Consider the following 25,949-nt stretch of genomic DNA (forward strand, 5'->3'; position numbering starts at 1 on the left):
AAAAGGGAGGGTAGGTGGACGTGGTACCGTAAAGCATTTTTGAAAGAATTGTAAGACTTCAGGATGACTGGGCGGAAGCGTGTTATGTGGGATGAAAAGAACCTCGAAGACAACGAGGAATATCGACGTACTCATCCCGTCACGATGCACATAACAGAACCAAAAACACCGTTTCAGTATCCCGAGGACGAGGAAGATTTTGAAGAAGCATTAGAGAGAAATGATGACGGCGGTGGTGATGAGGTTGAAAACGGTGGTACGTGGGACCCAAAAGTAAATGAACTCGCACGACAAGTTCGAGAGGAGTTTCGCAAGGAGGCGCCTGTGGTGGTGGCGCCAGTGGCTCCAAGCGGGCGACCGATGTTGTCAGATGAAGTTGTGAGCGGTGAGGCGTTGGAAAAACAGCGGGCAGCTGAGTTCAAAACTATGCGCAAAGCTGTTTATGCGGACGAGGGGGCGCGAGTAAAGGCACTGTTAGGCAAAGGCAACACCTTTGATGATGATGGTGATGATGGTGATGATAATAACGAGGAGGAGGAGGGAGAGGAAGGGAAGAAGGCGGAGGATAGCAATGGCATAGGTGAAAAGTAACTTGGACATATGAGAGGTCAGATCGGTATTTAACTTACCACCTTCCCCTGTATATTTTCCCCTTGTGAACAAAGGTGTTCCCTCTGACTCATGTTTTCCTTCCGGATGAGATGTGCATGTATATATATATATATATATATATATATGGTAATCATGCACAAGACGGTCGTGATGGTTTTTTTGTCAACGGAGTAATTAACAATCTTTTCTTAGGCGGCGCTTCTAATTCTGTTTTGCTTACTCGTTTATTTACCTCTATGTGCCGAGTTGTGCAGCTAGTATAAACCTTTCACTGTGTGAGTACTTCTATCTATCTATATGTATATATATACATATATAGATAGATAGCGATTTGTATGGGCATGCATGCCGATTGGAATATGCGTAACTGTTTCTCTGAAGATGCCCCGTTACGGGGATGAGAAAGTGTGTATAGGGACGCGCAATGCCGCCAATTGACTTCATTTGTTTTTTCGTTCATTTTTATCTTTTCCCACCTGTTTTTCCTCCGCTCTTAATGTGTTCTACTTGAAGAAGAGAACGTTTGAGCGAAGAAGTGCCACATCGGGCTATCACCCTTGTTCATCATTTAGCTGTTGAAACAAAAAAAAGGGGGCATTTCCCTCTCTGGTCGGTATTTCCGCTGTTGCATGTGATGTATTTCATTATTTGTCTCCTTTTTTTTTCCCCTCATATGTCTCTCCTCTGGTGTAATGAGGGGTTTGCTAGTGGTGAAGGGAAAAGTTGATTTCCGTATCCGATGTTTAGTGCTAAGAGAAAGGATGTGGCCGAGGCACTCATAGGTTTTTTACACGCCATCTTCACTAGCTTTTACGTGGATGTTTTTATTGGGCAATACGTTTTGGTAGGCGACCGTGATGAAAACATGGGGCCTACGCACGACAATGGTAATCACATCGATAGAACTATTAGTAGTAGACGCAGCGACGGGGGTGCGATATGGTACCTTGCGCTGACGCAGTTACTGTACTTTTTTTTGCTTCTGAAAAATAGTGTTATCTTCAGGCAACATGCCAGCACGGCTACATTTTCGTCGTTTCCCCTGCGACGGTTGTCTTCGTTGCCAGTGTGCGGAACTTTATTGTCCTTTTGTTTTGCATTAATGTGGTTCCCTCTCGATCTGCCGTTTCTCAACGCAGCTACATCGTTTACGCTGTTAACGGCTGCTTATCAGGCACTATTTGCTCGTTGCAGGAAATTTGTGGATGCCCTTTCGAGAAGTTCGCTAAGGCGTCCGGAGGGTAATATCGCCTGTACGCTTTTTGCGGCAGTAGGCGTGGCCGTGGCGTGTTGGCTCCACGGCATTCCCAACAATCCACAACCAATGCGGTGCTTCACAACCTTTTGTGCGGTTAGCGGGGCCGTCGGTTTTTTTGCTTGTGGTCGCCAGAAATCGCATTCGAACTCGTGTTTTGGAACTGACATTACGGAAGGTGATGACGGGGACGTGCTGCAGGAAGCGGTGTGGTTTGTACAACAGACCATGCTCCGCAGCAGCATGAAGGTTGCTTTGCTGTTGTGGATGTTTCAGGGATACAATGGCTTGATTGCTACGAGTTTCATTAGCGTGTTTCTTACTGCTTGCCACGATACAATTCCGCTTCCTCTTCGAGGGTTGTTGCTGTTTATCGTTTTCGTATTGCCGCAGGGGACAGACACGGTTTTGGCGTCATTCAAAAGGGTGGTTGGAAAGAAGCGCCTTGTCGCCCTTCTTCTTGCATTGCTAGCGTTCATTGGCTTTTTGTTTATCCTCGTGGCATTGCGGGATCACTTGTTTATTTTACACATGAGCCCAACAGCATCCACGTTGTCTTTTGCGGTCCTGCTTGTTATGCATCGGCTGATGATTGATACATTGAGTCGTGTCCAAAGTTGGGTCCTCCGCGATGTGGTGGAGGAAGACACAGTTATTTTCTGTCGCCCCAAGCCAATGACGGCAAATGTGCAATTGCTACTTGATAGTGCTTCTCAACTTGTGCAGTGCGTGGCACTGGTTCTAACTTCCCTCCATTTAGTGAGCGTTTCAAGCGGGAAAAGCGTAAAACCATTCAAAGCCGCGTGGGTCGTGGGTTGCCCGACTTTAGTAATGTCAGTAGTGATGTTGTTGATTTGGGTGCGATGGTACAACTTGGAAGGTTCACATTTGCAGTTTGTGAAGATGGCAATGCGGAAGCGTGCGGACGGGTCCGATCCAGTTGTTTAATGCTAGTTTAGAATTCAAATTTGTTTGCTAGTTTGTTTTCTCGTCTCGATCTTTTTGACCAGACGACTTCTTCCTTGTGTAGTTTCTATTCGTCATTTTATATTCGCACAGGGAGTCGAGCAACAACTCTGTCAGATACACATTTTGTTCTTCGCACATTTATGGAAGCAATTGCTTCCGTGTGTTTAGTGCATAGAAAACACTTGCTGTGAAGTATTTTCATGCTCTTGTCACTGTAATCTTCCTTTCTTTCTTTTTTTTTTTACAACATAACGTCGACTTAATAAGACATTTTTATGTCATTTCTCTCTCTCTCTCTACGCAACCTCTCAACTTATTCTGTTGTTGTTAATGTGTTGTTTAATTCGGTGTATTACCAACCACCCATTCTTACTTGCTACCACCCGTTAGAATTTACATTTTCCCTTCACCGTTTCTTCCCTTTGAATAAGTACTTCAATCACTTCGCTAGCGGCACGGTTTCAAGTGTCAAAAGGAAGGCAAAGCAAAGATAACGGTGAGTATTATTGCTTATATTATACATATATATAAACATAATTATCAATACATATTTGTGAAGACAACGAAGGAATAGGGAGGAAAAAGAAAAAGAAGAAAGAAAAAAAAAAGAGAGAAGGAACAGAATAAGCAATTCTGATTTTGCTCCGAGGAATAATATGACATCCCGACCCTTGACGGGGTTGCGGGCGCCCTCATCTATGGGAGTGGCAGGTGGACTCGTCACAGCAGGTATGAGACCAACAACAACATCAGGTGGTGGCACAACGTTAGGACGCATTCAGGCAAAGATTCAAGACGGTAATTTCACCGCCACGGTATACGGGTACATTCGAGATCATAAATATGACGAAGCAATTGAGGTGCTTCTCCTTCAATTGGACGAGTTCCCGCGTAGCCGCGCAGCCATTTCCCTCATTGCCTACTGCTACTACCACGTTGGGGATTTTGCGGAGGCGGCACGCATGTATCAACAGCTAGTAAAGATATGCCCAAATGTGGAAGAATACCGTGTTTATCTCTGCCAATCACTTTATAAAGCTGGAGCGTACGTGGAAGCAAGCAAGATGTGCACTATGATCGAGTCTGAGCAATATTCCATGCGGTTGATGAAGTTGCAGGCCTCGATAGCGTACGAACAGGAGGAAATTCCACAAACAAAGTCATTCTTGGAAAAATGCCCGCCAGAGGACCCTGAAGTAATTATACTGCAGGGTTGTGTATTGTGCAATGAAGGCAGTTATGAGGAAGCGCTAGCAAAGTTTCAGGAGGCGCAGGCTGGTTTGGGTTTCAAGCCAGATCTTGCGTACAACATTGCTTTAACGTACTACCGGATGCAACAGTACGGACCATCACTCAAGCACATCGCGGAAATTATTGAGCGCGGGATTCAAGAACACCCCGAACTTAATATTGGGAGCAACACGGAAGGTAATGAGGCGAGATCTGTGGGTAACACTCAGTTATTGAAGGAAACCGCTCTCGTAGAAGCGTTTAACCTAAAAACAGCTATAGAGTTCATGATGAAGAACATGTCGGCAGCGAAAGAGGCCCTTACTGACATGCCACCCCGTCTGCAAGAGGAACTCGATCCCGTTACGCTGCACAACACTGCTCTGGTAAACATGCCAGAAGATCCATCTATTGGTTTCAGCAAGCTGAACTTCCTACTTCAAAATCCACCCTTTCCGCCGGAAACGTTCCAAAACCTATTATTGTTTTACTGTAAGTACCAGTACTTTGATCTTGCGGCTGATGTTCTTGCGGAGAACCCCCACCTCAGCTGGAAGTACCTCTCGCAGCAGAACCAGTCGCTATATGACTTTCTTGACGGATTAATCACAGCGCAGACATCACCTGCTGAGGCCTACCGAAAGTTTGACATATTAGCCCAGCACCACATTGACCAACTTCGTAGGCTCACGAAGAAACTTCAGGATGCAAAACAGAACCAAGACAAGAACAGCGTCCGCACTGCATTGCGAAACTATGACGAGGCGTTGGAGGATTACATTCCTGTGCTAATGGCTCAGGCAAATATTTACTGGGAAATTGAAAACTATCCGATGGTCGAAAAGCTGTTCCGTCAGTCTGCAGAATTTTGTTCTGAGCACGAGATTTGGAAGCTGAACGTAGCCCATGTATTTTTCATGCAGGAAACTAAATTTCGTGAAGCAATTCGTTACTATGAACCTGTAGTGGAGGCAAATGAGGAAAATTTACTTAACTGCAGTGCCATTGTGTTGGCCAACTTGTGCGTAGCGTACATTATGACGGCACTCAATGATAAGGCGGAGGAAATTATGAGGCGCATCGAGCGTGAGGAAGAGAAACTTCTTTATGTGGATCCAGAAAAGCAACCACTTCATTTGTGCATTGTGAACCTCGTTATCGGTACGCTGTACTGCTCCAAAGGGAATTTTGAGTTTGGTATTTCTCGCATCGTTAAATCTTTAGAGCCATACCATCGGAAAATCATGACCGACACGTGGTTTTATGCCAAACGTTGCTTCCTTGCCCTTGCTATGCATCTTGCCAAACATATGGTTGTTCTAAAAGACGGAACGTTTGATGAGATTCTTAATTTCTTTGATCAGGCGGATCGCTACGGGGAGAAGATACCTGCCTTCGTACATCCCGATCCTAGCAAGCAGGAAAACACATCCAAGAACACCGTGCGCTGGGAGGCGCGGCAACTTAAGCATTTATATTTGCATATGCGTGAGTAATTTACTTACCTGAAAAGGGTGTACACCGTTACACTTCGACATTTCCTCCTGCTCCTTCTCTTCTCTTCTCTTCCCTCCCCGCCCCTTCCCTTCCTTTCAGATTTGATTTCCTTTCACTATTTCATATTTAAGAGAGGCGTAACAGTTTTTGTCTTTTATCCTGTTTTTCAGTGATGAGTACTTTGAATTCGTCACAGTAAACTGCTACTTTGTTGCGTCTTGCTTGCAGAGGAAGGAGTGAGGAGTGATGTAAAAGAGAAGAAAGTGGGTCCCGGTGTACACTGGAGAGAGAGAAAAGGGGGAGGGGATCAAAAAAGAAAAATTATAGAAGAGAAGAAAAAGGGGGTGGGAACAAAACAGCAGCGATTAGGGAGGGGGGGGGGGAGGAAATCAAGGAAAAGGCATGAACTATTTGTGTTAACTGAACAATAGGGAGGGGAAGCTCCCGTCTTGTTGTGTCATGGAGCTCGTTGCGGTGTCGTGCATTTTTTTTTCTTCTCTGTGATTCCTTCTTCCCTCCCTTTGATGTTTCGTTTACGATTTCCCTCACCGCTCTCTTTTTTTTCTTTTCGGCCTTTGATTCGTTTGTTGAGTTACTAGAGCTGCTTTGCATATCCGCTTCCCGGTTGAGCACTGTCAAAATCAATAAAAGATATGTTGTTGTGCATGCACGCCCATGATCATGCAACTTCCACTTGAGCAATTACAAATTTATGGTTGGTGGCGTTGCCTGTTGTACTTTTGCTTTTATTCAATTACCGCTCTCAATTTCATTTTTCATTTCATTTTATTTTTAATAAACTTGTTTACCTGCTTTTGCTTCACCTTGATTTTGATTTATTTATTTATTTATTTGGAGGTGGTGGTAGCGAAAGAAGAAGAAAAAAAAAAAGAAATTCCCTCGAGGCCCTTTTGACGGTGCCACCTCACGTATGAAGGTGACGATTGTAGACTGCAAGAGACATGAGCACTCAGCTGGGGAAACGTTGGTGTTTAAACTAAACGAAGTCGACAATTCATTTGCCAACGGACTCCGACGCGTGCTTCTGGCAGAGGTTCCAGTACTCGGAGTGGAATCTGTGACCATAATTCAAAACACATCGGTCCTTCCTGATGAAATGATTGCGCACCGAATCGGCCTTGTGCCCCTTTACTCTAAGAGGGCAAAACAGATGCAGTTTTTTCACGACTGCCTGTGCGGTGGGACTGGTTGTATTGAATGTCAAATAACAGGAGAGTTGAAGGTTCGTTGCCCTTCAAACCAACACAGTTTGCAAGTTTTCGCAGATTCTCTTAAAATTGACGACGAAGGGGTTTACCCCGTGAGTTCAGAGGAACGTGGTGTTTGGTTGTTAACGTTGGGTCGCTCGCAGGAAATTAACCTCCGCGTGCTAATCCGAAAAAGTATTGCCAAAACACACGCCAAGTTTATGCCAGTTTCTACGGTTTCGATGCGCTACGAACCGGAGGTGATATTGAATAAAGATGTGATTTCTAGTCTTGACCCTGAACAACTTCGGCAGTGGATGCGGTCTTGTGTCCATCGTCCACATTCCATTGCTGAGAGTAATGGAGAAGGGCACACGGGCCACATTGACGTCAATAAGTTATGCGAGGAGTGTTTGTTGAAGGAACCGTCAGTTGTCTCCTTCACTGAGCCACTTGTCTTCGCGCGTCCCAAGAAAGATGCACGTGGGCATTATAACTTTACATTCACAGTGGAGACTACTGGCGTCCTTCCTGTACTTCAGTTAATAAGAGATGCGGTTGATGTGCTGCGTCGTAAACTCCAGCGCGTGCACGAATGTCTCACTGAGAGGGTTGTTCCCGGAGATTTAGTGGAAACCCGACCTATTGGTGATGCACCAACTGCACCCGTTGTGGTGAATGAAGACATTATGGACACCAAAGGCGCGGAGGACGATCTCAAGTTCGTGATGAATTGAAAGACGTTGCGAAGTCTCACCACATGGGGGTACATATTCGCACGCACATCCGTACACTTTTCGTGGTAACTCCTCTGCTTGTTTACTCATAATTCAAGCGTCGGGTTACCTTGCGATGCTCCTGTTTCTACGTTAATGAGGATGTCGCCTTGAGTAAAATACCATGGGTTTAACTAATACAAACTTTCCTTGTAAATCATCTTTTTTTTTTCTTTGCTCTTTGTAGGTAGTAGTGGTCTGGGTTTGGTGGGCAAGTACTCATTGGGAATCGTGGAGGGTAACAGAGAGAGAGAGAGTGCTGGATAAAAAAGAAAAGAAAAAGTGTGTGTAGAAATGCCACCACCGGCTCTACCAACAATTCGCCACCCAAGTGGTCTCCAGAAACCTCCACTGCCTGCAATCAGGAAACCCACCATGGATGATGGAGTCGCGCGGATGTTGGAAACTGGAAACTTGTCTGCAGATGTTGATTTGGAGGAATTCTTCAATAAAGAAGGTGTCTTTAAAGCCGTGAAGGCACCAGTACACCCCGTTAAGGAGCGACAACTTCCCAGAGTCATGACAAAGACGTCTTCGTACGCAAGATACAATGGAGTATTGTTAGACATCGAGGACATCCGTAAGATTCCACCGAAGTTGAATTTGCAGGATCTTCGGGAGTGGGAAAATGGTGTAGATGATGACGACGATGCAAGCGATGTGACGTCTTCGTTGTACGGCACAGTACTAAAGAACGCTGGAGAAATCATGACCCATTTGCAGGCTCCGCAGCGTAATGACACACGTACATATGTAGAACTTTTAGATGAGTACTCTATGCACGAATTTATTATCAGAAAGGGAATGACGCTCCGAAATACACCGGAGTTTGCCTCTTTCAAGCGTCGATATAATTCCTGTTGGGGCAACATCGAGCATATAGTGGTGAAGTTGGAGAACTTCCTCAAAATGTATAACGTCGAACTTGCTTTTGTGGATGGTAGAAAAGTCGCTGAGTTAGCTGCCTTTCAAGTGGATGACATTTTGAAGCGTGAGGATCTGTTACAGTGCTTTGCAAATCACGAAGAAGTAGAAGAGATGACTGCAAATGTGTCACAGTTGTATGCCGCTGCAGACAGCGGCCGAAAGTTGGCAGTAGAAAAAATTCAAGCTACGTGGCGTATGTACCAACAGCGCATCGCCTATCGGCATTTACTTGATGGAAAGAAGGCTGCCACTACCGTACAGCGCGCATGGACGTTATACCGGTTGCATTGTACAACGAGGAAGACAATCAAGGCGTTACGCGAAACGCGTTTACTTCGGTGGAAACACACGATGGAAGAGTTTATAAGGAAGTGGCCCAAGATCAGGGATGGGCCTCGACGCATCATCCATGTGCCGTCGTTGTCGTATCCACGCTTTCATGCGAAGCACGTCCCGTTTTACCTTCTCCTTCAAATGGGGCAAATCATTCGTGTGTCGGATCTTAAGGATCCCAACGTTGAAATAATTCTTATTGTCCCCATGAGGCCGGAACCAGAGATATTAGAGTATTATTACTCAATGTTGGCGAGCGCCGGCGTACCAGACGTGAAAAGTCGTTTAACCTTGCTAGTTCCTGAGGAGGCGAAGCGGCTTCCAGGTGTTCTCAGTTTGACGAGGCTGATGCTTCTCAGCTCAAGGCTGATGAAATGCCTCGCGTCAGCGAGCAAAGGCCGCGACACCTACATCGTTCCTGGTGTTGTGGGTGCTGAGGAGTTATCTCTTGCCACCGAACTGAATGTACCAATGCTTAGTGCAGATCCAAATATTGCTCAGGCGTTTGGAACAAAAAGTGGGGGTCGGCGGCTGATGGATTTAGCGGCCGTGCCGGCCCCTCCCGGTGCGCATGGGCTCAACGATAGGAATGATCTTCTCTCTGCGTTGGCGTTGCTTATGGTTAATTACAGGGAGGTTTCTCGGTGGCTTGTTAAGTTAGATACAGAATCTGGGAGTCGTGGTCACGCTTATTTTGATGTGAATCGTATTCACGTCATGGCTGGCGTCGACGAGAGCAAGAAGACGTATGAAAATGTTTTAGCTGAACTTAAGCAGCACGCCGGTAAGCGGGCCCGGCTGCTTAATCCGCTTAGTTACTCTGACTGGGAAGCATATCTGAATATGTTCGACGTGGTTGGAGGTTGTGTAGAGGCGGTACCCAATCGAATTAAGACATCCCTGACGGCAAATCTTTTCGTGGAACCGAGCGGTGTAGTGGCAGTTAACTCTGTTGTAGAACCGATGCTTGCTCCTGCTTTTACGGTTATTGGATGTCAGTATCCGTTTTCAAAGGTGGTCCCGTACGCTGCGGTGCGTGATGCAGCGCTGGCTTTGGCCAAGGCTGCGTATCACAAGGGTATTATGGGCTACATGTCTGTTGATTTTGTTGTCACAGATGTCAGCGAGAATTCTTTACCTCGGTTGTATGCGGTTGATGTTGACCTTTGCTTAACCAATAACGCAGCAGCGCATAGCTTCGCCTGTCTAGTGGCCGGTTGTGAATGGAATGCCGAGGAGGGAACCTGCTTATTCCGTGGCACCGCTAATAGTCTGTCATATGCGTATAGTGGGTTGATATATAGCCCACTTCTCGCTTCCGTGAGGCACAAGTCATTCTTTACTCTTTGTCATCGAAAGGGGTTAACATTTGATAGCCAATTACAGTCTGGTATTGTGTATCACCTACTTTCCATTATCACATGTGGCTGCGTTGGTGTGTTGTCTCTCGGAACACAGCGCAATGTTGTGGCCAGGAAAATGAAGGAATTTCAAAGCTTACTGAACTTGGAGTTGCCAAAACAGGGCGAGCACACGGGGGAAAGTAACATCATGTACTTCTATTCTGCAACCCACCAACTGGTACGTTCTGTGCAAGTATCTGAAATGAAGTAATGTGTCGTTGGTGTGGTGGGGAAGTGGAGTATGGAAATTATTTTGGAATCACACTTTCTGATGACTAAAATTTGTGGTGCAAACATGTCGTACATGGATCGTAACTGCGTCTCATTTAAACCCACACGAAATGTAACTTGCGAACAGGTGTGTTAAGGTTCTTTCGCTACCCCATGCGAGTTGTTATCGTTGCAGCTTTATTGTAAATGAAGGAGCCATCACCACCTCTTCCACCACTCCGTCTTCTTCTGTACATGTAACTTACAGTGCTTATTTCCCCCTCCTGAATGTGTGTGTGTGTGTGTTTTTGTGCGTTCTTTTGTTGTTGATGTTGCTGTTACCATTCAGTTGCAATTGTTCATACACATTTCACACGCCCTTTTACTCACATGACTCTTTTCCACATTCATCCCTCTCGCTGCGGTCGTTTTCATTCCGGTCGCCAGCACAGAAGGCGCACCTTTCAGTTGTTGTTTAGGTTTAGGCTTTTTTTTGTTGTTTTCCCTTTTTCATATTTGTTACTCTGCGTATTCCTCCGTGGGAGTATTTTTCATACCTCTGAAGGCCCACCAATAAGGCACCATTGTTACTGACTCCCTACATTAAGGGGTGTTGTAGTGCATTTGAAGGGAGAAGGCGGGTGCTGCGTGGAGAAAGCGAGAGGCAAAGGAAAAGGAAACAGAAAAAGCTGTGTTGGTCAGAGGAAGCGGGAGGAAGGTAAATATCATCAGGTCATGTCGGACAACAGAAAAGCAGTGGACGTTACCGTTCTGTCAGAGGATCCTAAGAAGAAAGAAAATGAGAAGAAAGCACGTGAGGCTGAGTCGCTGAAGATGAGTGAAGAGGATGAACGCATAAAAGGCCAAGTTGAACTTCTTGTTACGCGCGTGGGCGACAGCAACACTGAGTTGGCAGCGGTTGCGGTTGATCAACTGATTGATTTGCTGCGGACGCACACAAGCGGCAGCGTGGCATCGGTTCCAAAACCACTCAAGTATGTCCGCTCCATGTACGGGCAATTGGAGAGGGTTCAGAAAGAGACTACTAACCCTAAGCTCGCTGTTCGCCTCCACGACGTACTTTCTTTCGTGGCTATGACCATTGAGTTCCCTGATGGCCAGCGTCCGGCTCTAGAGCACAAATTGCTAGGTACTCAAGATGATCTCGCCCATTGGGGTCACGAGTATCTCCGCTTCCTCGCCGGGTGCATTAGTACAGAGTGGAAGGAACGTGTTAGCAAAGGAGAAAGTGTCGTCCACTTGGATGGCTTTATTCAACAAATTGTGAGCTATATGGTGAAACACCAGGATGAACCTACAGCCGTCGACCTCCTTATGGAAGTGGAGAACATCAAAGCAATCATTCCATTTATTGATGGTCACAACCACAGGCGTATTGCATCTTACTTGGCTGCTGCGAGTAAGTATTTAACTCGTCCAATGGACACTGAGGCTCTCCGTGTGGTGTATGATATTTATGTAAAAATGGAATCGTACACGGAGGCTCTCTTTGTAGCCTTGCAGTTAGGTGATCGTGCTGCCGTGGAGAACCTCTTCAAAATGTGCGAGAAGTCTTCTGTAAGCTTGCAAATGGCGCTGAGTTGTGCGCGCTATAGGTTTTTCCTTCCAAACGACAATGAGGAACAAGGAATTCTCTCTAGTGCTAACGGTAATATGAAACTTTCAGAGCTGTATCGTCACGTCGCAACGGAGCTTGATGCTATGACTCCGCTGACACCCGAGGATATATTTAAGACAGGTCTTGACGGGAAGCAGTCCAGCAGTGCCTCTGACAGCTCCTTCAAACTTGCATGTTCCTTCGCTAGTGGTCTCGTAAACTGTGGATATGGTAAGGATATGTATTTGACAGGTGAGGAAGCCACGTGGCCCAGTGAGCAAACTGATAACCGCCTCTTCGCAACAACATCCATGTTGGGGCTTATTCATCTATGGGATCACGCGGACGGTCTACTGGAAATTGAAAAATACCTCCACTCAGATACTGTCAATATCAGAGCCGGTGCTTGCCTGGCCACTGGTATTTCCCTATGCGGGGTGAGCCATCCCTACGACCCTGCTCTTGGACTCCTCAACGATTTTGTGTGTGCCCCGCATAAAGAGGTCAGGATTGGTGCTATTCTTGGCTTAGGTTACGCTTATGCAGGGTCGATGCGGGAGGAAATAAGGGAATTGTTGGTACCAATCCTTATCGATGGCGAACAAACAATGGAGGTTCAGTGTTTGACAGCGCTTGCACTTTCAATGGTTTTCGTCGGCTCCACAGACGAGGGGATGGTCGAGACGATAACGCATATTCTTTTGGAGATGCCAGAAAAGGACCTAAAGGAATCCGCCACCTGCTACATTATCCTTGCACTGGGCTGCCTGTTTCTTGGACGGCAAGAAGCTGCTGATACTCTTCTGGACACTTTGCAAACATCTTCACCTATTATAAGACGTTATGCAGAGATCGTAGTGCGTAGCTGCGCCTACGCGGCAACAGGGAACGTGGTTGTCATCCAGAACTTCTTTCACGCAATCGCCGAGAACGATGAGCCTGAAGATACTGAGGTTCCTGCGGCCGAGGGCGACGGAAATGGTCAACAGCAGAAAAAAAACCGACAGCAGCAGTCCACAGAGAATGCAGCGCATTTAAACTATAAGGCCGCTGCAGTACTTGGTATTGCATTGGTTGCCCTTGGAGAGGATATTGGAACAGAGATGGCCAAGCGTTCAATCATTCATACACTTCTCGTCGACACGGTGAGCAAAGGTGAGGCAAATATATCGGGCAGGCATGCCATACCCCTGGCGTACGCATTGCTTTCAGCATCCAACCCCGGTATGCAGGTCGTAGAGACACTCAACCGCCTCTCACACGACAGCGACATGCTCACTGCAATAAATGCTATTGTGGCCATGGGTGTAGTGGCTGCAGGAAGTAACAACGCCAGGGTTGTGAGCAAACTACGGAACCTCGCTTTATATTACCAGAAAGATCGCTTCGCTTCTTATCTTTTCTCGGTGAGACTTGCGCAGGGGTTTACAATGATGGGTAGGGGCCATTTAACCCTTTCCCCATTGTTGAATGACCGTTCACTGGTTTCCCCCACGGCACTCATGGGGTTGCTTGTATTTTTACACAGCGCTCTGAACTTCGAGGAAATCATCCTCGGTAAGTACAGCTATATGGTCTCCAGTATTGCTCCCAGCATTAACCCGCGCATGGTGCTTGCAGTTGATGATCAGATGGAAGTTGTTAAAGATGGCGTGCAGGTGCGCGTGGGATTGCCTGTTGATACCGTCGCTGTTGCTGGGAAACCGAAATCCATCACAGGTTTCCAGACTCAAACCACACCAACGCTTATTAGCGTCACAGACAAGGTAGAGGTTGCCTCTCAGAAGTACAGGCCGGTTGCCAGCGTTGTGGAGGGTACATTTGTTGTGGAAGAGAAACCAAATATGGAGTAGACGAGGGGTTGGAGTGTGTTGCGATATAAATACCAGCAGTAAAAAGGAGTGGGAAGAATAGGAAAGCAAAAACAAAAAAAATGGAAGGGTAAGAAAGTTTCAAAAAGGGGCGATGTAACCACACGTGCGCGTACAAACAAGCAGTGGGAGTCCCAGGGGAAAGAGAGTGTCTGTGTGTGTGTGTGTGTGTGTGTGTGGAAAAGCTATTACCTGACGTAAAGGAGAAAGCGATGTGTGGAAAAGGGATGAAGAAGGGAATGCTGATAAGAAGAAAAGGGTAAGATACCGGAGGGAGGAAAGATAAAGGAAAGAAGTTCAGGCATCCATACAAGTTAGTTGAGGCCACACGCTATTGGAGGTCTATGTTGAGGGCTTGTGCCAACCACTTTTCCTTCCCATGTTCATTCATTCACGTGATAAATTCTTCTGCTGTGTTTGTTTCTCTTTGCCTTCGAACGAGTGTGTTTGTCTCTTTCTGCGTCTGGCGGTTTAGAATAAGTCCCTCCTGCGAACTGTGCTGCGTTTCCATGATTATTTGTTTTATTTCCTCAAGTGAGGGTGCTATTACGGGAAATTGATGAGACTCACCGCAACAGATTTTCACTTTTCCCCTTTTTTTCTCTTTCGGAAATGTCGGCATACATGAAATTTTCTTTGTTGGTTTCGCACCGGAACTGTAAAGGAGGGACTTTGTAAAACGTGTTTACCACACAATCATTACATGGGACAAATCGATTCTAGCGACTCTATTTAATGTATTTGCGCGAGTCTCTGACGCACAGGGATGCATTCCGTGACTAATATGCCACTGAATCTCTTCACATCCATCTCCGTTTCAGTGCCACCCTTCCTTTTGCAGCTTGTGTGTCGGCTGAGGCAACAAACTGAAGCTGTTGGACATAATGCCAATTAACTGATTGGACAATTTTTGTTTGTCAGACGTTGACGGGGGACACAAAATGGTACACATACACACACACACACACATACACACGCAGAAGATTTGCTACTGTGCTCTTACGATCATTCCATTAGTTTCAAACTAAAGGAAAAAAACCAGTCTTTGTGGGAACGGCGGAATTCGCTGGTAACATTGTCGTTGGCACCCACTTGGCGAAATAGCCGGTCGATATCAGCTTTACCGAAATCTCAGGGAACTATCAGTACGCCTTCACTTTCCTATGGCACCAAAACTCACAAAATTGCTGATGTTCAAACACTGAAGAATGAAAGATGACCTGTACTTCTTTGGGGTGGGCACTTCTGCTGAAGGAGTAGTCGGTATGCTGTCGACACTTTTTTTTTTTTAAGCACCAAAGGGGGAAAGAGTAAGTGCTGCATGCCTGGTAGTTTACAATTATATCTTGAGCAAAGGAATTACCTTTTCGATCACAAACTTTAAAAAGTTCCGGCGGTGCTGCATCTGAGAGTAATTTTTTTTTTTATCACTAGAAAAGCAGCCAGTAGCGCTTAGAAAGTTCAGAAGAGAGCGCACAAGATATCACTTCACATTTTACCATTCCACGCACTAAACTGGGTATTTTTGTAACTTTTTTTTGTATTTACAGCGTGTTTAAGGCCATGAGGGCGCAATATGTAACAAGCCTTTTGAGCACTATGCTTTAAGTGTGTGCATGACGAGCTAATTTAACATATGACTGCTTTCGTTCTTTCCCTTGTACCCATAGGAGGAGGATTCCGACTTAATAAGTTTTCTGTAGTTACCAGATAATCATAAAAACGTGTCAACACAAAATACTACCAAAGAGGGAGGGGGAAAAACAATAAAATACAAGGGGAAAATTTTGTCGATAATTGTGAAAGAAAAGATAAAACGGAAGCAGTGCGGGTAGTTAAGTCATATCTGGTAGTTTAATCTGTTCGGCTCACAGAGTAAACAAATCACCGAGTTGCTCAAAAAATATGGAAGAGGACAAAAAACATTGGAGTTACGACGCGGAAAACGAGGGTGTGTTACGCGACACCCCCTCTCCACTTCAGATACAAGAATCCATTGGGAACGATGGGAATACACAAACAGAAGGTAATGAGCACGGTGATTCTACAACAGAAGAAAATATCAGCAACAGCGAAGTAAAATGTGAAATTGAAATTGTGGAAAAGGTTCATCCGGATGCCGAAGAGGAAGAGGCACGTCTCAGAGCTGAAGAGGAGGCACGTCTGAGAGCTGAAGAGGAGGCACGTCTGAGAGCTGAAGAGGAGGCACGTCTCAGAGCTGAAGAGGAATCACGTCTCAGAGCTGAAGAGGAGGCACGTCTCAGAGCTGAAGAGGAGGCACGTCTCAGAGCTGAAGAGGAGGCACGTCTGAGAGCTGAAGAGGAGGCACGTCTCAGAGCTGAAGAGGAATCACGTCTCAGAGCTGAAGAGGAGGCACGTCTCAGAGCTGAAGAGGAGGCACGTCTCAGAGCTGAAGAGGAGGCACGTCTCAGAGCTGAAGAGGAGGCACGTCTGAGAGCTGAAGAGGAGGCACGTCTCAGAGCTGAAGAGGAGGCACGTCTCAGAGCTGAAGAGGAGGCACGTCTCAGAGCTGAAGAGGAATCACGTCTCAGAGCTGAAGAGGAGGCACGTCTCAGAGCTGAAGAGGAGGCACGTCTCAGAGCTGAAGAGGAATCACGTCTCAGAGCTGAAGAGGAGGCACGTCTGAGAGCTGAAGAGGAGGCACGTCTCAGAGCTGAAGAGGAGGCACGTCTCAGAGCTGAAGAGGAGGCACGTCTGAGAGCTGAAGAGGAGGCACGTCTCAGAGCTGAAGAGGAGGCACGTCTCAGAGCTGAAGAGGAGGCACGTCTCAGAGCTGAAGAGGAGGCACGTCTCAGAGCTGAAGAGGAATCACGTCTCAGAGCTGAAGAGGAGGCACGTCTCAGAGCTGAAGAGGAGGCACGTCTCAGAGCTGAAGAGGAGGCACGTCTCAGAGCTGAAGAGGAATCACGTCTCAGAGCTGAAGAGGAGGCACGTCTCAGAGCTGAAGAGGAGGCACGTCTCAGAGCTGAAGAGGAATCACGTCTCAGAGCTGAAGAGGAGGCACGTCTCAGAGCTGAAGAGGAGGCACGTCTCAGAGCTGAAGAGGAGGCACGTCTCAGAGCTGAAGAGGAGGCACGTCTCAGAGCTGAAGAGGAGGCACGTCTCAGAGCTGAAGAGGAGGCACGTCTCAGAGCTGAAGAGGAGGCACGTCTCAGAGCTGAAGAGGAGGCACGTCTCAGAGCTGAGGAAGAGGCACGTCTGAGAGCTGAAGAGGAGGCACGTCTGAGAGCTGAAGAGGAGGCACGTCTCAGAGCTGAAGAGGAAGAGGCACGTCTCAGAGCTGAAGAGGAGGCACATCTTGAAAGTAAAGACTCTTCCGTTAAACGACCCATCCAATGTGACGATGGTTGTAGGTGGATTAGGGCTGATGAGGTTGCAGCAGTTTCAGCAATTGAGGGGCCCACAGGTTCAGCTTTAGATGATTGTCTTTCGTATTCGTTTGTTGGTATAAGTTCCTCTGAAGTTTCTGTGGGAGGGGAAAACTGCGATGCATTTATGGGTAAAGGTGATACATCATCGGCAAGTGATAACGCGCGTAGTGATCACTTGACCGGCCGTTCTTGTTCCAAAACAGTGCCCTTGAAACATCCGTTAACAAATAACATTCCATGCCATGATGAGTTTGAAATTTGCATGGAGGAAGAGCTGCTGCGTATGGGTTACGCTGAATCGGATATCCACGTCCGCTACCTGGAACTTCACCACCACGAGACGTCACGGGAGCCTGGGCGTTGTCTGTATCCTCCTCTTGAGAGTGGAGGTGGTGTCTTGTCCCCACAAAACATTCAAATTGGTTTCTTCAGAAGCAAGCAGGTCGTCATTGCTTCCCACTCCTTGGTATCCAGGAGAGTGGCTAAGCGCGAGAGGAGCGCTAAAGTTGGTGAGAGGGCTTTAAGCGACTCGCGGTTCTTCTTCGAGAATGAACTAATGTCCGACACTACGGTTACAACGGAAGACAGAAATTTACCTCACAATAGCCCTGATGAGCAACTTGTTGAGGAACAGAAACTAAGGACTAACCAAAATAACCTCGTGGCAGCTGCGCTCTCCCGTTTTACCCTTGGTGACCCTGTTCAAGTGTGGGAGCAGGCATGCGGGTTCTCCCTTGATCCTGTCCCCGGTATTAGGGATGGTGTGAGACAACTTCCTACACATGTGACTGGGGAGACGTCTTCGTATATATGGGCACACGAAATCGCAACTAACAAGCCAGTTCCCGCAATGAAAGCCTTTGACTCCGGCGTTCTGCTTCGTGTTGAATGTACGTCTATCGCGAGTCGACTCCTCGAGGTACACAAGGATGCAATAGATCCTGTCATTGTATCGGTGGCATTCTACAGTATGGGCTCCAGTACCAAGTTAAAGGTGTCTGAGACATTTTTTTTTGATTCGTGTGTCGACATTTTCTACCCTCACAAGGAGCGCAGTGAACTCAACAGAGAAAGTCGAGCGATGGCTTTTATTCCACAAGAGTTCTTCGCCTCCCTTTACCTCGTTATGCGTGTGTACCGACCCTGCTGTGAGGATCAGGACAGTTATGTAGACCTCTACAGCAGACCCGACCGCTACAAAAGCCAGCAGGTTACTCTTATGAAGCAGAACACACAGCTGCTTGCCATGAAATCTGATATTTTTGAGGAAATTGGCTGGTACATGATGCCTTGTGTAAAGAATAAGAGTGTGGTTGAAACGTTGGAGACGACCAAATTGTACCAAAGAGGGGCACCCGATGCACAGGTATTTCAATTGGTAGAAAATGAGCGTGCGCAGAAAGCATTAGCCACACTCCCTTTCTTCGCTTCTTTCAGCTTGAAGCATTGTAAGGGATGCGAAGTTGAGTTTCCGTCCCAGCATGATGAACCACTTCCTGAGGAAAATGAGACGATTATCAAGGTGTGCACCCGAAGCGATACCGAAGTACAGGAGGAAACTTGCCGATTTGTTCCTTGCATCATACCCATACTAAACTCAGGGTTTTTCAACTCTTATCATAATGTGTACTACTTTCGTCTTGACAGGGTGAAACTGGTAAGCACTGGGATATTACGAACTGTTCCCTCGACGCACCGCACATTTGTCATGGAGATCAATGTAAGAGACAACGACACATCATTGTCTGGTGAAAACCTACCGCTTTTGTACGGGAACAGGCTATCAGCAAAGACACTGCAGACGTCCGTGTGGGCCTCAGCTGTTCACAATTCTCTTGACTTTTCGTTGAGCGATGAGTTTAAGGTGCAACTGCCACTCCATCTTGGCGAAAAGTTCCATATATTTATAACCCTCTATGCCTGCTGTAAGAAAATGGACAATTCTTCAGAAGAAATGCAGAAAATGCACAAGGTTGGTTATGCAGCATTTCCTATTATCCATAACGGTGTGGTGCGGGTGAAGGACGAGTGGACCATCAAGTTCATCGCAGCGGATCAAGTACTTGAAGGGTCGGAAAAATCATATCTAGATAAATTCTCCGAGGCAGCTGACGAGGCGCACCTTAATGGTGGTATCCCTGTCTTGTCTGTCAGTACGCAGACACGTACCTCTGTTCATGCCTCTAATGCCATCATTGCCAGTTTACTGAAGGAGATGCCGGCTTCGTTGGAGAGTATTTTGCGTAATGATAACTTGTTCCGCGTTTCCGGGAATTTGAAAGATATCTATAGGTCCGATGATGACGCAATTCACAGCAGTTTGATCCGTAAAATGCGGAAACTTCCTCTGGCGGAGATTCTAGCTTTTTATCCACTTCTTTCGTTCTTCATACTGTCGCTGATCAGTTCACCGTCGAAAAGTGTCAGTTTACCCTGTCGAACCGCAGCTTTGGAGGTACTTCTTGACATTACAATCAAAACGCAGCATTATGATCTTACAACCCGTTCGCGTCAAAAACAGCACTCAGCACGGGGTGTTTCCAAAACCTCCGTAACCCGCTTTCTCTATCACCATCTTACTAATGATTTACTGTATAATGGAGAGAAGCAACGCCTCTACGCCGGATTTGCAGAGACATGGTTACATCTACTGGTGGCGTGTAGACCGCATTCAGAGAACACTGACCAAGGTGCTGGGGATAAAACTGCGAAGGACGACCGTGAACAAGACAAGAGGAACATTCGCAAGCGGATGGCAGATCTGTCGTGGTTTTTATTCGGTGTGATATTGCGTTCTATTTACATCTGGGCACTGGAGAACCCCAGCATTCCTCGAGCGAAGTTGTTGGACCCCGGTTTCTACTCGATTATTGGTGACCTCTGCGTAGAAGCTCTTGACGTTCTTGACGGTTTTGGAATCGATGATGTCCTTGTTCGGCGCACGGCACTCTTTACGAGGAATCTGTTTAATTTCTGTGATCGCGGAAAGGTGCTTAACATCACCCAACGAATCGTGGAGTTCTTCGAAAAACGGCAAGATATGGAGGGATTGGGCACGTTTATGAGTATCATTCTTGACGACGTGGATGTCGTTACGTTGATGATTCCTTCTTCGTCATACACCCAACCCGTCTTTCTTACTCGTATATTAGTACATGCCTTCTCGCTTTTACTCTCCAGTCCAAGCCAGGTCGTGCGTTCCTCATCTTCGGACGTGCTCTACAAATTCATTTGTCGTGTGACAAATGGTGTGCGTTACCCCGCAACCTGTTTGCGCTGGATGGCCTCGCAACTCCTTGCTTTGGTACGAGAGGTTTCACTTCGGTGGAAAGCGTATGTGCAAATGTGTGAGAAGACAGAGTCTGTTGCTACAATTGAGGACAAGCGTCAACTCTGTGTTTCGATACTTTGGATAATTTATTATGCACCACCAGGTCGTCTACGAAATTGGTTGAAGGGAGAGCGCGACAGTGACGTAATTTCTGGTCTTTTGAGCCTTGTAAGTGATGCGCAACACCTCTTTCGCTACACCGCGGGCGTTGACAAGGCAAATCCACATGGTGTTAAGGAACCAACCCAATGGATGCGGGAGTGGGATGCGCGCATGTCAACGTTTGTTGCTGCAATTGGTGCATATGTGTGCAGCGCAGTCCTCCATGCTGTTCCTGATGCACTAAAGAGTCTCCGAACTGAGAAAGTGGATCCAATTGTGTTCCCGTTCTTTCATTTGTTAGAAGGTGTATTGCATCTTGGAAATTCAACAGCCGCCCTTCAGATTGGTTCCTGTGCCCTACTGGAAGTTGCTCATTCTATCTTTCCGGAGATTTTGTGTTCCACTTCGCGGATGTGCAGCGGTATGGCAGTACTTGTGATGAGTCTGATGAGTAGTTGTTCGGTGCATGTGCGTTCAATGGCGGAGGAGGTGCTGTTCCTGATGTGCTACGCCTGTTACACGGGGTGCAGGTCAGTCGCAAAAATCAAGGCGCCGATCTTCAGCGCAACGGTTTACGTGGCGGAGTCTAAAAAGCGTGACCTTCGTTTAGCTGGAGGTTTTCTCGAACTCCATCTCTCGAACTTAGTGCGAAAAGCTCAACAGTCGGGAGACAACTTCCCCCCGTTTTCCCAGTCGTATGTAAAGCGCTGTGAAGCTGACTCAGAAACCCCCGGTAATGAGGTTACCGCAGGGCGCCGGCATTGTGGAGAGTCACCATTTACTTCTGTCGAGCGGATGAGCCCGATACCATCTTGCCTTATCAGCAACGGTGTGAATGGAATCGCATCACTTGTAGGAAACCGTAGGACAAGTGCTATTGTTGGAAGCGAACAGGGCAGCAACAACTGTAATGAACCACCCTCATTCGCAGAGGAGCTGGCTTCAGTGAGGGAAATATCCATGATGTTGTTCGGTAGCGTTCGGCAACTGATGCAGACCGAATCTCTTCGGCTGAAGGAGGCGAAGGCGCTCCAACACTTCAAACTTGCCGTGCAACTGTTGAGGGTGGGTGCAGTGCATGAATGCCTCAGATGGTTTCAGCGCCTTCATGAACTGCACAAAGCGAACAACAACATGGGGGAGGCGGGCATTGTTTTGTTGTTTGTAGCGGCTCTTTGTTTTCGTCTAACAGAAGCCTTCTACCAAGTAAGAGGAAAGGAATCACGAGGAGCACGCATACCATTTATTGTGTTCTCCCACGTGTTCTGGCACGATTACGCGCGGCTTCTTCCTGAAGTGGACACACTTCTTACTGGTGATGTTTTGTATACGGTGGTGTCGGAGTTGAGGGTTCTCCCTAGCGACCCCTGCTTGTCACTTTCAGGACATGTAGAAGTGTTGCGAGGGGCTGCGTCGCTGTTAGATAAGGATCATTATAACATCTTCTCTGTAGGTGTGTTAAGCATTGTTGAGCGTTACTACCGTTTGTTGAATGACTTCAAAGCTGCCGCCTCAATCCACTCAGCGATGGCGGACGGTTGTTATGCGGTTTCTAAAGAAGATCGACAAAAGCGGGAGAATCACTGTTACTTTTTGCTTTGGGCTCGCATGAACCGGGCAGAAGTTGAGTTACATGAGATGGATGGTAACGAATCCATGCAAAACGGATACAGCCTGCCTCTAAAATGCGTGTTTAAAATGCCAGCTAAAACTAAGTTGGAGCAGTTTTTGGAATGTAGCAAAGACTTCGTTAGGCCCCTTCTCAAAGACGCCACTCCTCTTGTTGTTACGGAAATGGCGGAGGAACAAAAAGATATGGGAGCTTTAGAAGCTTCGAAATTACCACCGGAAAATTGCTGTTTATTAAGCGTGTGTGAAGTCAACCCATGCTTTTCCAGTGGTAGGCGGAAGCTCACCGACAGTTACGATAGAAATGCTTCCCTCAATAAATTTGAGTACATGACGTACACATACGACAACAGTCGGGAGTATGGCGACGCCAAGCCGGATAGTGCTTTACTAAGGAACCGTTTGGTTGTGTACAAATACCACCTTGAGCGCTCATTCCCTTCAACAACGAATGTCATAGACGTTGCCACTACACATATTGACCAGCTTGATACCGCGGCCACCGTTGCACACGTCCTGGGCAAAAGCATTGAAATGTTGCAGGCGCCGGTGGATAACGACGAACTTGTCGGCACACTGCTACGAGCGCTTACGCCCGGTGGGTTCGCGCGGCCAGGCGCTTATATAAAAGAAGTCATCACTACAATGAGTACGAATAGTGCTGTAATGACTCAGGTGCGATCCCTCAGCAAACTACTGAAGACGAAGTTGACACTTTGCGAAAAGCATGACGCTCCACTAAATAGCACAGAGAATTACGCACTTGTTTTAAAGGCTGTGATGGATATAGAGTGTACGCTTATTACTTTGGATGACAAGGTAGGGGTAGCCTGCAGTCAATAGCGATAAACCAATGTGGTGCGTGAGATATTAAAAGGTATTTTAAGGTTAATATATTTTGGGGGTTGGATGGCGTCACCATTATTAATATTTTAATCATAGAAAATACTCTCGCGTCATATTGATGTAGTGGTTGGTGATTTTTTTTGCTTTTGTTATTTTCGTGTGCTTTAAGATCCAGCGTTGCGGTAGTGTTCACCCTCCCCCCGATGGGGTCAAATATTTGGCCTTCAAAACAAATGTTGAATTAACCTTTTGATGATGATATCATTTTCATTTTTTTCTCCATAACAATGAATGTTTCGTGTCTGATAAATTGATGGTGAGTGCGATGGGCGTGTTATCGCTACCATTCCTTTTGCTTTAATCACCGCCTCTCCTGTTGGATTTTCTCAATGTGTGAACGTGCTTCCATCACTCAGCACTGCTGCAGACACAGACGAATACAATACTACAAATGAATACAGATATATATGTTGTTTCCCTCTTTTTGTTCCTTTTTTGTTTCAATTTTACCGTCGCTCAGCGGCTGTTTCTTCGATCGTCCCTTGAATGTGATTCTCTTCATAACGCTGGGTTGATTGAGTGCTCTGCACTTGTATCTAATCGTGCTTAGTGGTGGAACAGTTTTAAATTATCATCATGACTTGAAGGAGCTGGGAAGTCGGAATTGATTCCGGTATTTTTTAAAAAAAAATAGAAAGAGAAATTATATACAAGTGCCCCTCTCTTTTTTGTGTTTGTTTCTGTGCGTTTATTTGCATTATTAACAGGGAGAAGTAACCATAGGTAACGTGCTAAGCGGTTTAGGAGAGCTGTGAAGGGGCGTGTTTAATTCTCTTTTTTACGTGTGATCCCTTTTGTCGCTATCACTATTTCGTCAGTTCTATTATTATTGTTATTATCACTTGCTACTGTGTCATGTCTCCGTTGTTCTTCGTAATGTAGTAAAGGTTGAGCATTTGATAGAGTTTTTTTTTCTTATTTTATTGGTTAAGGGTGCTTGTATCACCAAAGGGGGAGCACGCGGAAGTGCGGTAGGGCGAATAGACGCGAAAAGAATTGCAAAAAAAAAAAGTAGTGAATACTCTGAACACTACATTACAGGGGCTATTAAGGCAATTTTTTTCTAGTGAAGAGATGCCCATTCCGTGTAATTTCAAGGATCAAATAACAGGTGAAGTTCATATTCCCTCAACTTCCCGCGCAAATGTTACGTACAAACAATGTGAATGTCAGACGGGTGTGCTTAAGATGCAAGATATGGAAACACAAACAGCGATTAGCGCTCTTCAGGCAGTCAACCGAAGCGACAAACAAGTTGGCCACGAGAAACCTCAGATCCAGGCAAATATCGATGGGCTGCAATATGTTTATGCTGGAGTAAATTACAGCGAGGAGGCTCTGGCTGATTTCCTGGAGGCGGCGAGGGAAGACGTCCTTGCTATATTATACCGCAATGTAAAAAACAGTGCGTTTGACAACTACGAGCCGAATTGGACGAAAAAGAGCACTGAACTCTCTGCTGTTGCAACTTTCCGGGCGTCGTATGCCGAGGAAAGAGATCTTCACGCCTTATCCGTGAGTTTTAACTCCAGCGGAACACTCTTAGCCGTTGCATACGGCCAAGTGGATACCGCAGGGTGGTGTAATGATACAGGCATGGTTGGTATATGGAACTTGTCACGAAATGATGTAAACGTTAATGAACCGCATCACATGATGGAAACTGATTCCTTCGTCACATGTGTTGCATTTCATCCATCACAGGCAACAGTGTTGGCAGTGGGACTGTACAGTGGTGAGGTGGTACTTTATAAAAATGTGACGGATGCGACACCGATAGAGATGACAGCAGACGGATCTTCAACATCGCACAGAGAGCCCGTGACATTCCTGCAGTGGACTGAAAACTTACAGGAGACGCGTGATTCCCATCGGTACACGCTTTGTTCCGCGGGCCAGGATGGTCGTATCCTCTTTTGGACTATGGGCAATAAAATGGCGCAACCAACAGCCGCATTTATCATTAAAACCAGGAAAGGAGCAACGGTTGGTGTGCAGTCCGCTTGTTTCTCCCGTCCCGGGGGCTCCGCCGGTCGCATCACACCATCGAGCGACAGTGTTCTCGTCATTGGTCTTGAAAATGGTGATGTTGGCCGAGCCCGTCCTGGCGTCCTTGCTGCCCTTCCAACTCGAGCTGGAGAGTCGGAGGTTTCTCTTGAACTTGATTGGTTGTCCTCTCACAGGGGTCCTGTGCAGTGCGTTGATACCTCGCCTTTCTTTCACAATCTCTGCCTCACTTGTTCTTCTGATGGCAGTGCTCGGCTGTACAACATGCTAGAAACGGCAGCAGTTGCCACATTAGAGCCGTCTGCGGAGTCGAAACATTTCCTTTATGCTGCGCGGTTTAGTCCTTTTAGACCCAGTGTTATTGCTGTGGTTTCGCGCAGCTCATTCCTGCATATATATGACTTGCAGAAATCGCAACTTAAGCCTGTAGTAACGTTGGAAGCTGGGACAGATGGCGCTGCACTGATGTGTGTTACTTTTAATCATGCTTCACCGGATTGGATTTGTACGGGGGACGTCAGTGGCTCCGTCCGCCTCTGGAAGCTGCCGTCGTCCCTCATGCAAACCACCGACTTGGAGCGGGCTGCTGTGCGGGATAGCCGTGGCCGTGGGGGGAATGCGGAAGACAGTGAAAAGAACGCCGTCATATCTCTGTTTGGTTTCTCTCTCTGAG

At 46.7% G+C, this 25,949-nt stretch overlaps 8 protein-coding genes across 8 annotated transcripts, besides 10 other annotated features; all 8 read left to right on the forward strand.

The window, feature by feature from the left end:
- Nucleotides 1-25,949: part of a sequence feature (sequence corresponds to BAC RPCI93-5L5) that runs on past both edges of the window.
- Tb927.3.5470 (hypothetical protein, conserved) lies at nt 64-591 on the forward strand (the record flags this gene model as incomplete). The annotated part of the gene is made up of 1 exon (XM_839044.1): nt 64-591. One exon carries the CDS (start codon nt 64-66, stop codon nt 589-591), a length of 528 nt encoding a protein of 175 aa, XP_844137.1.
- Nucleotides 495-530: a microsatellite.
- Nucleotides 531-566: a sequence feature (GA-rich).
- Nucleotides 708-737: a microsatellite.
- Nucleotides 899-938: a microsatellite.
- On the forward strand, nt 1,352-2,815 carry Tb927.3.5480 (hypothetical protein, conserved; the record flags this gene model as incomplete). The annotated part of the gene is made up of 1 exon (XM_839045.1): nt 1,352-2,815. One exon carries the CDS (start codon nt 1,352-1,354, stop codon nt 2,813-2,815), a length of 1,464 nt encoding a protein of 487 aa, XP_844138.1.
- Nucleotides 3,392-3,464: a sequence feature (GA-rich).
- Tb927.3.5490 (hypothetical protein, conserved) lies at nt 3,535-5,562 on the forward strand (the record flags this gene model as incomplete). The annotated part of the gene is made up of 1 exon (XM_839046.1): nt 3,535-5,562. One exon carries the CDS (start codon nt 3,535-3,537, stop codon nt 5,560-5,562), a length of 2,028 nt encoding a protein of 675 aa, XP_844139.1.
- Nucleotides 5,616-5,660: a sequence feature (CT-rich).
- Nucleotides 6,398-6,417: a microsatellite.
- Nucleotides 6,495-7,508, forward strand: Tb927.3.5500 (DNA-directed RNA polymerase II subunit 3, putative; the record flags this gene model as incomplete). The annotated part of the gene is made up of 1 exon (XM_839047.1): nt 6,495-7,508. The coding sequence occupies one exon, from the start codon at nt 6,495-6,497 to the stop codon at nt 7,506-7,508; it is 1,014 nt and encodes a 337-aa protein (XP_844140.1).
- On the forward strand, nt 7,842-10,421 carry Tb927.3.5510 (hypothetical protein, conserved; the record flags this gene model as incomplete). Its single annotated transcript, XM_839048.1, has 1 exon — nt 7,842-10,421. The coding sequence occupies one exon, from the start codon at nt 7,842-7,844 to the stop codon at nt 10,419-10,421; it is 2,580 nt and encodes an 859-aa protein (XP_844141.1).
- Tb927.3.5520 (26S proteasome regulatory non-ATPase subunit) lies at nt 11,156-13,891 on the forward strand (the record flags this gene model as incomplete). Its single annotated transcript, XM_839049.1, has 1 exon — nt 11,156-13,891. One exon carries the CDS (start codon nt 11,156-11,158, stop codon nt 13,889-13,891), a length of 2,736 nt encoding a protein of 911 aa, XP_844142.1.
- Nucleotides 14,058-14,088: a microsatellite.
- Nucleotides 14,856-14,888: a microsatellite.
- Nucleotides 15,815-23,206, forward strand: Tb927.3.5530 (Tb-292 membrane associated protein; the record flags this gene model as incomplete). The annotated part of the gene is made up of 1 exon (XM_839050.1): nt 15,815-23,206. One exon carries the CDS (start codon nt 15,815-15,817, stop codon nt 23,204-23,206), a length of 7,392 nt encoding a protein of 2,463 aa, XP_844143.1.
- On the forward strand, nt 24,344-25,948 carry Tb927.3.5540 (hypothetical protein, conserved; the record flags this gene model as incomplete). Its single annotated transcript, XM_839051.1, has 1 exon — nt 24,344-25,948. The coding sequence occupies one exon, from the start codon at nt 24,344-24,346 to the stop codon at nt 25,946-25,948; it is 1,605 nt and encodes a 534-aa protein (XP_844144.1).

The sequence above is a fragment of the Trypanosoma brucei genome, chromosome 3, assembly GCF_000002445.2.
Source record: "Trypanosoma brucei brucei TREU927 chromosome 3, complete sequence".
Taxonomy (NCBI): Eukaryota; Euglenozoa; class Kinetoplastea; order Trypanosomatida; family Trypanosomatidae; genus Trypanosoma; species Trypanosoma brucei.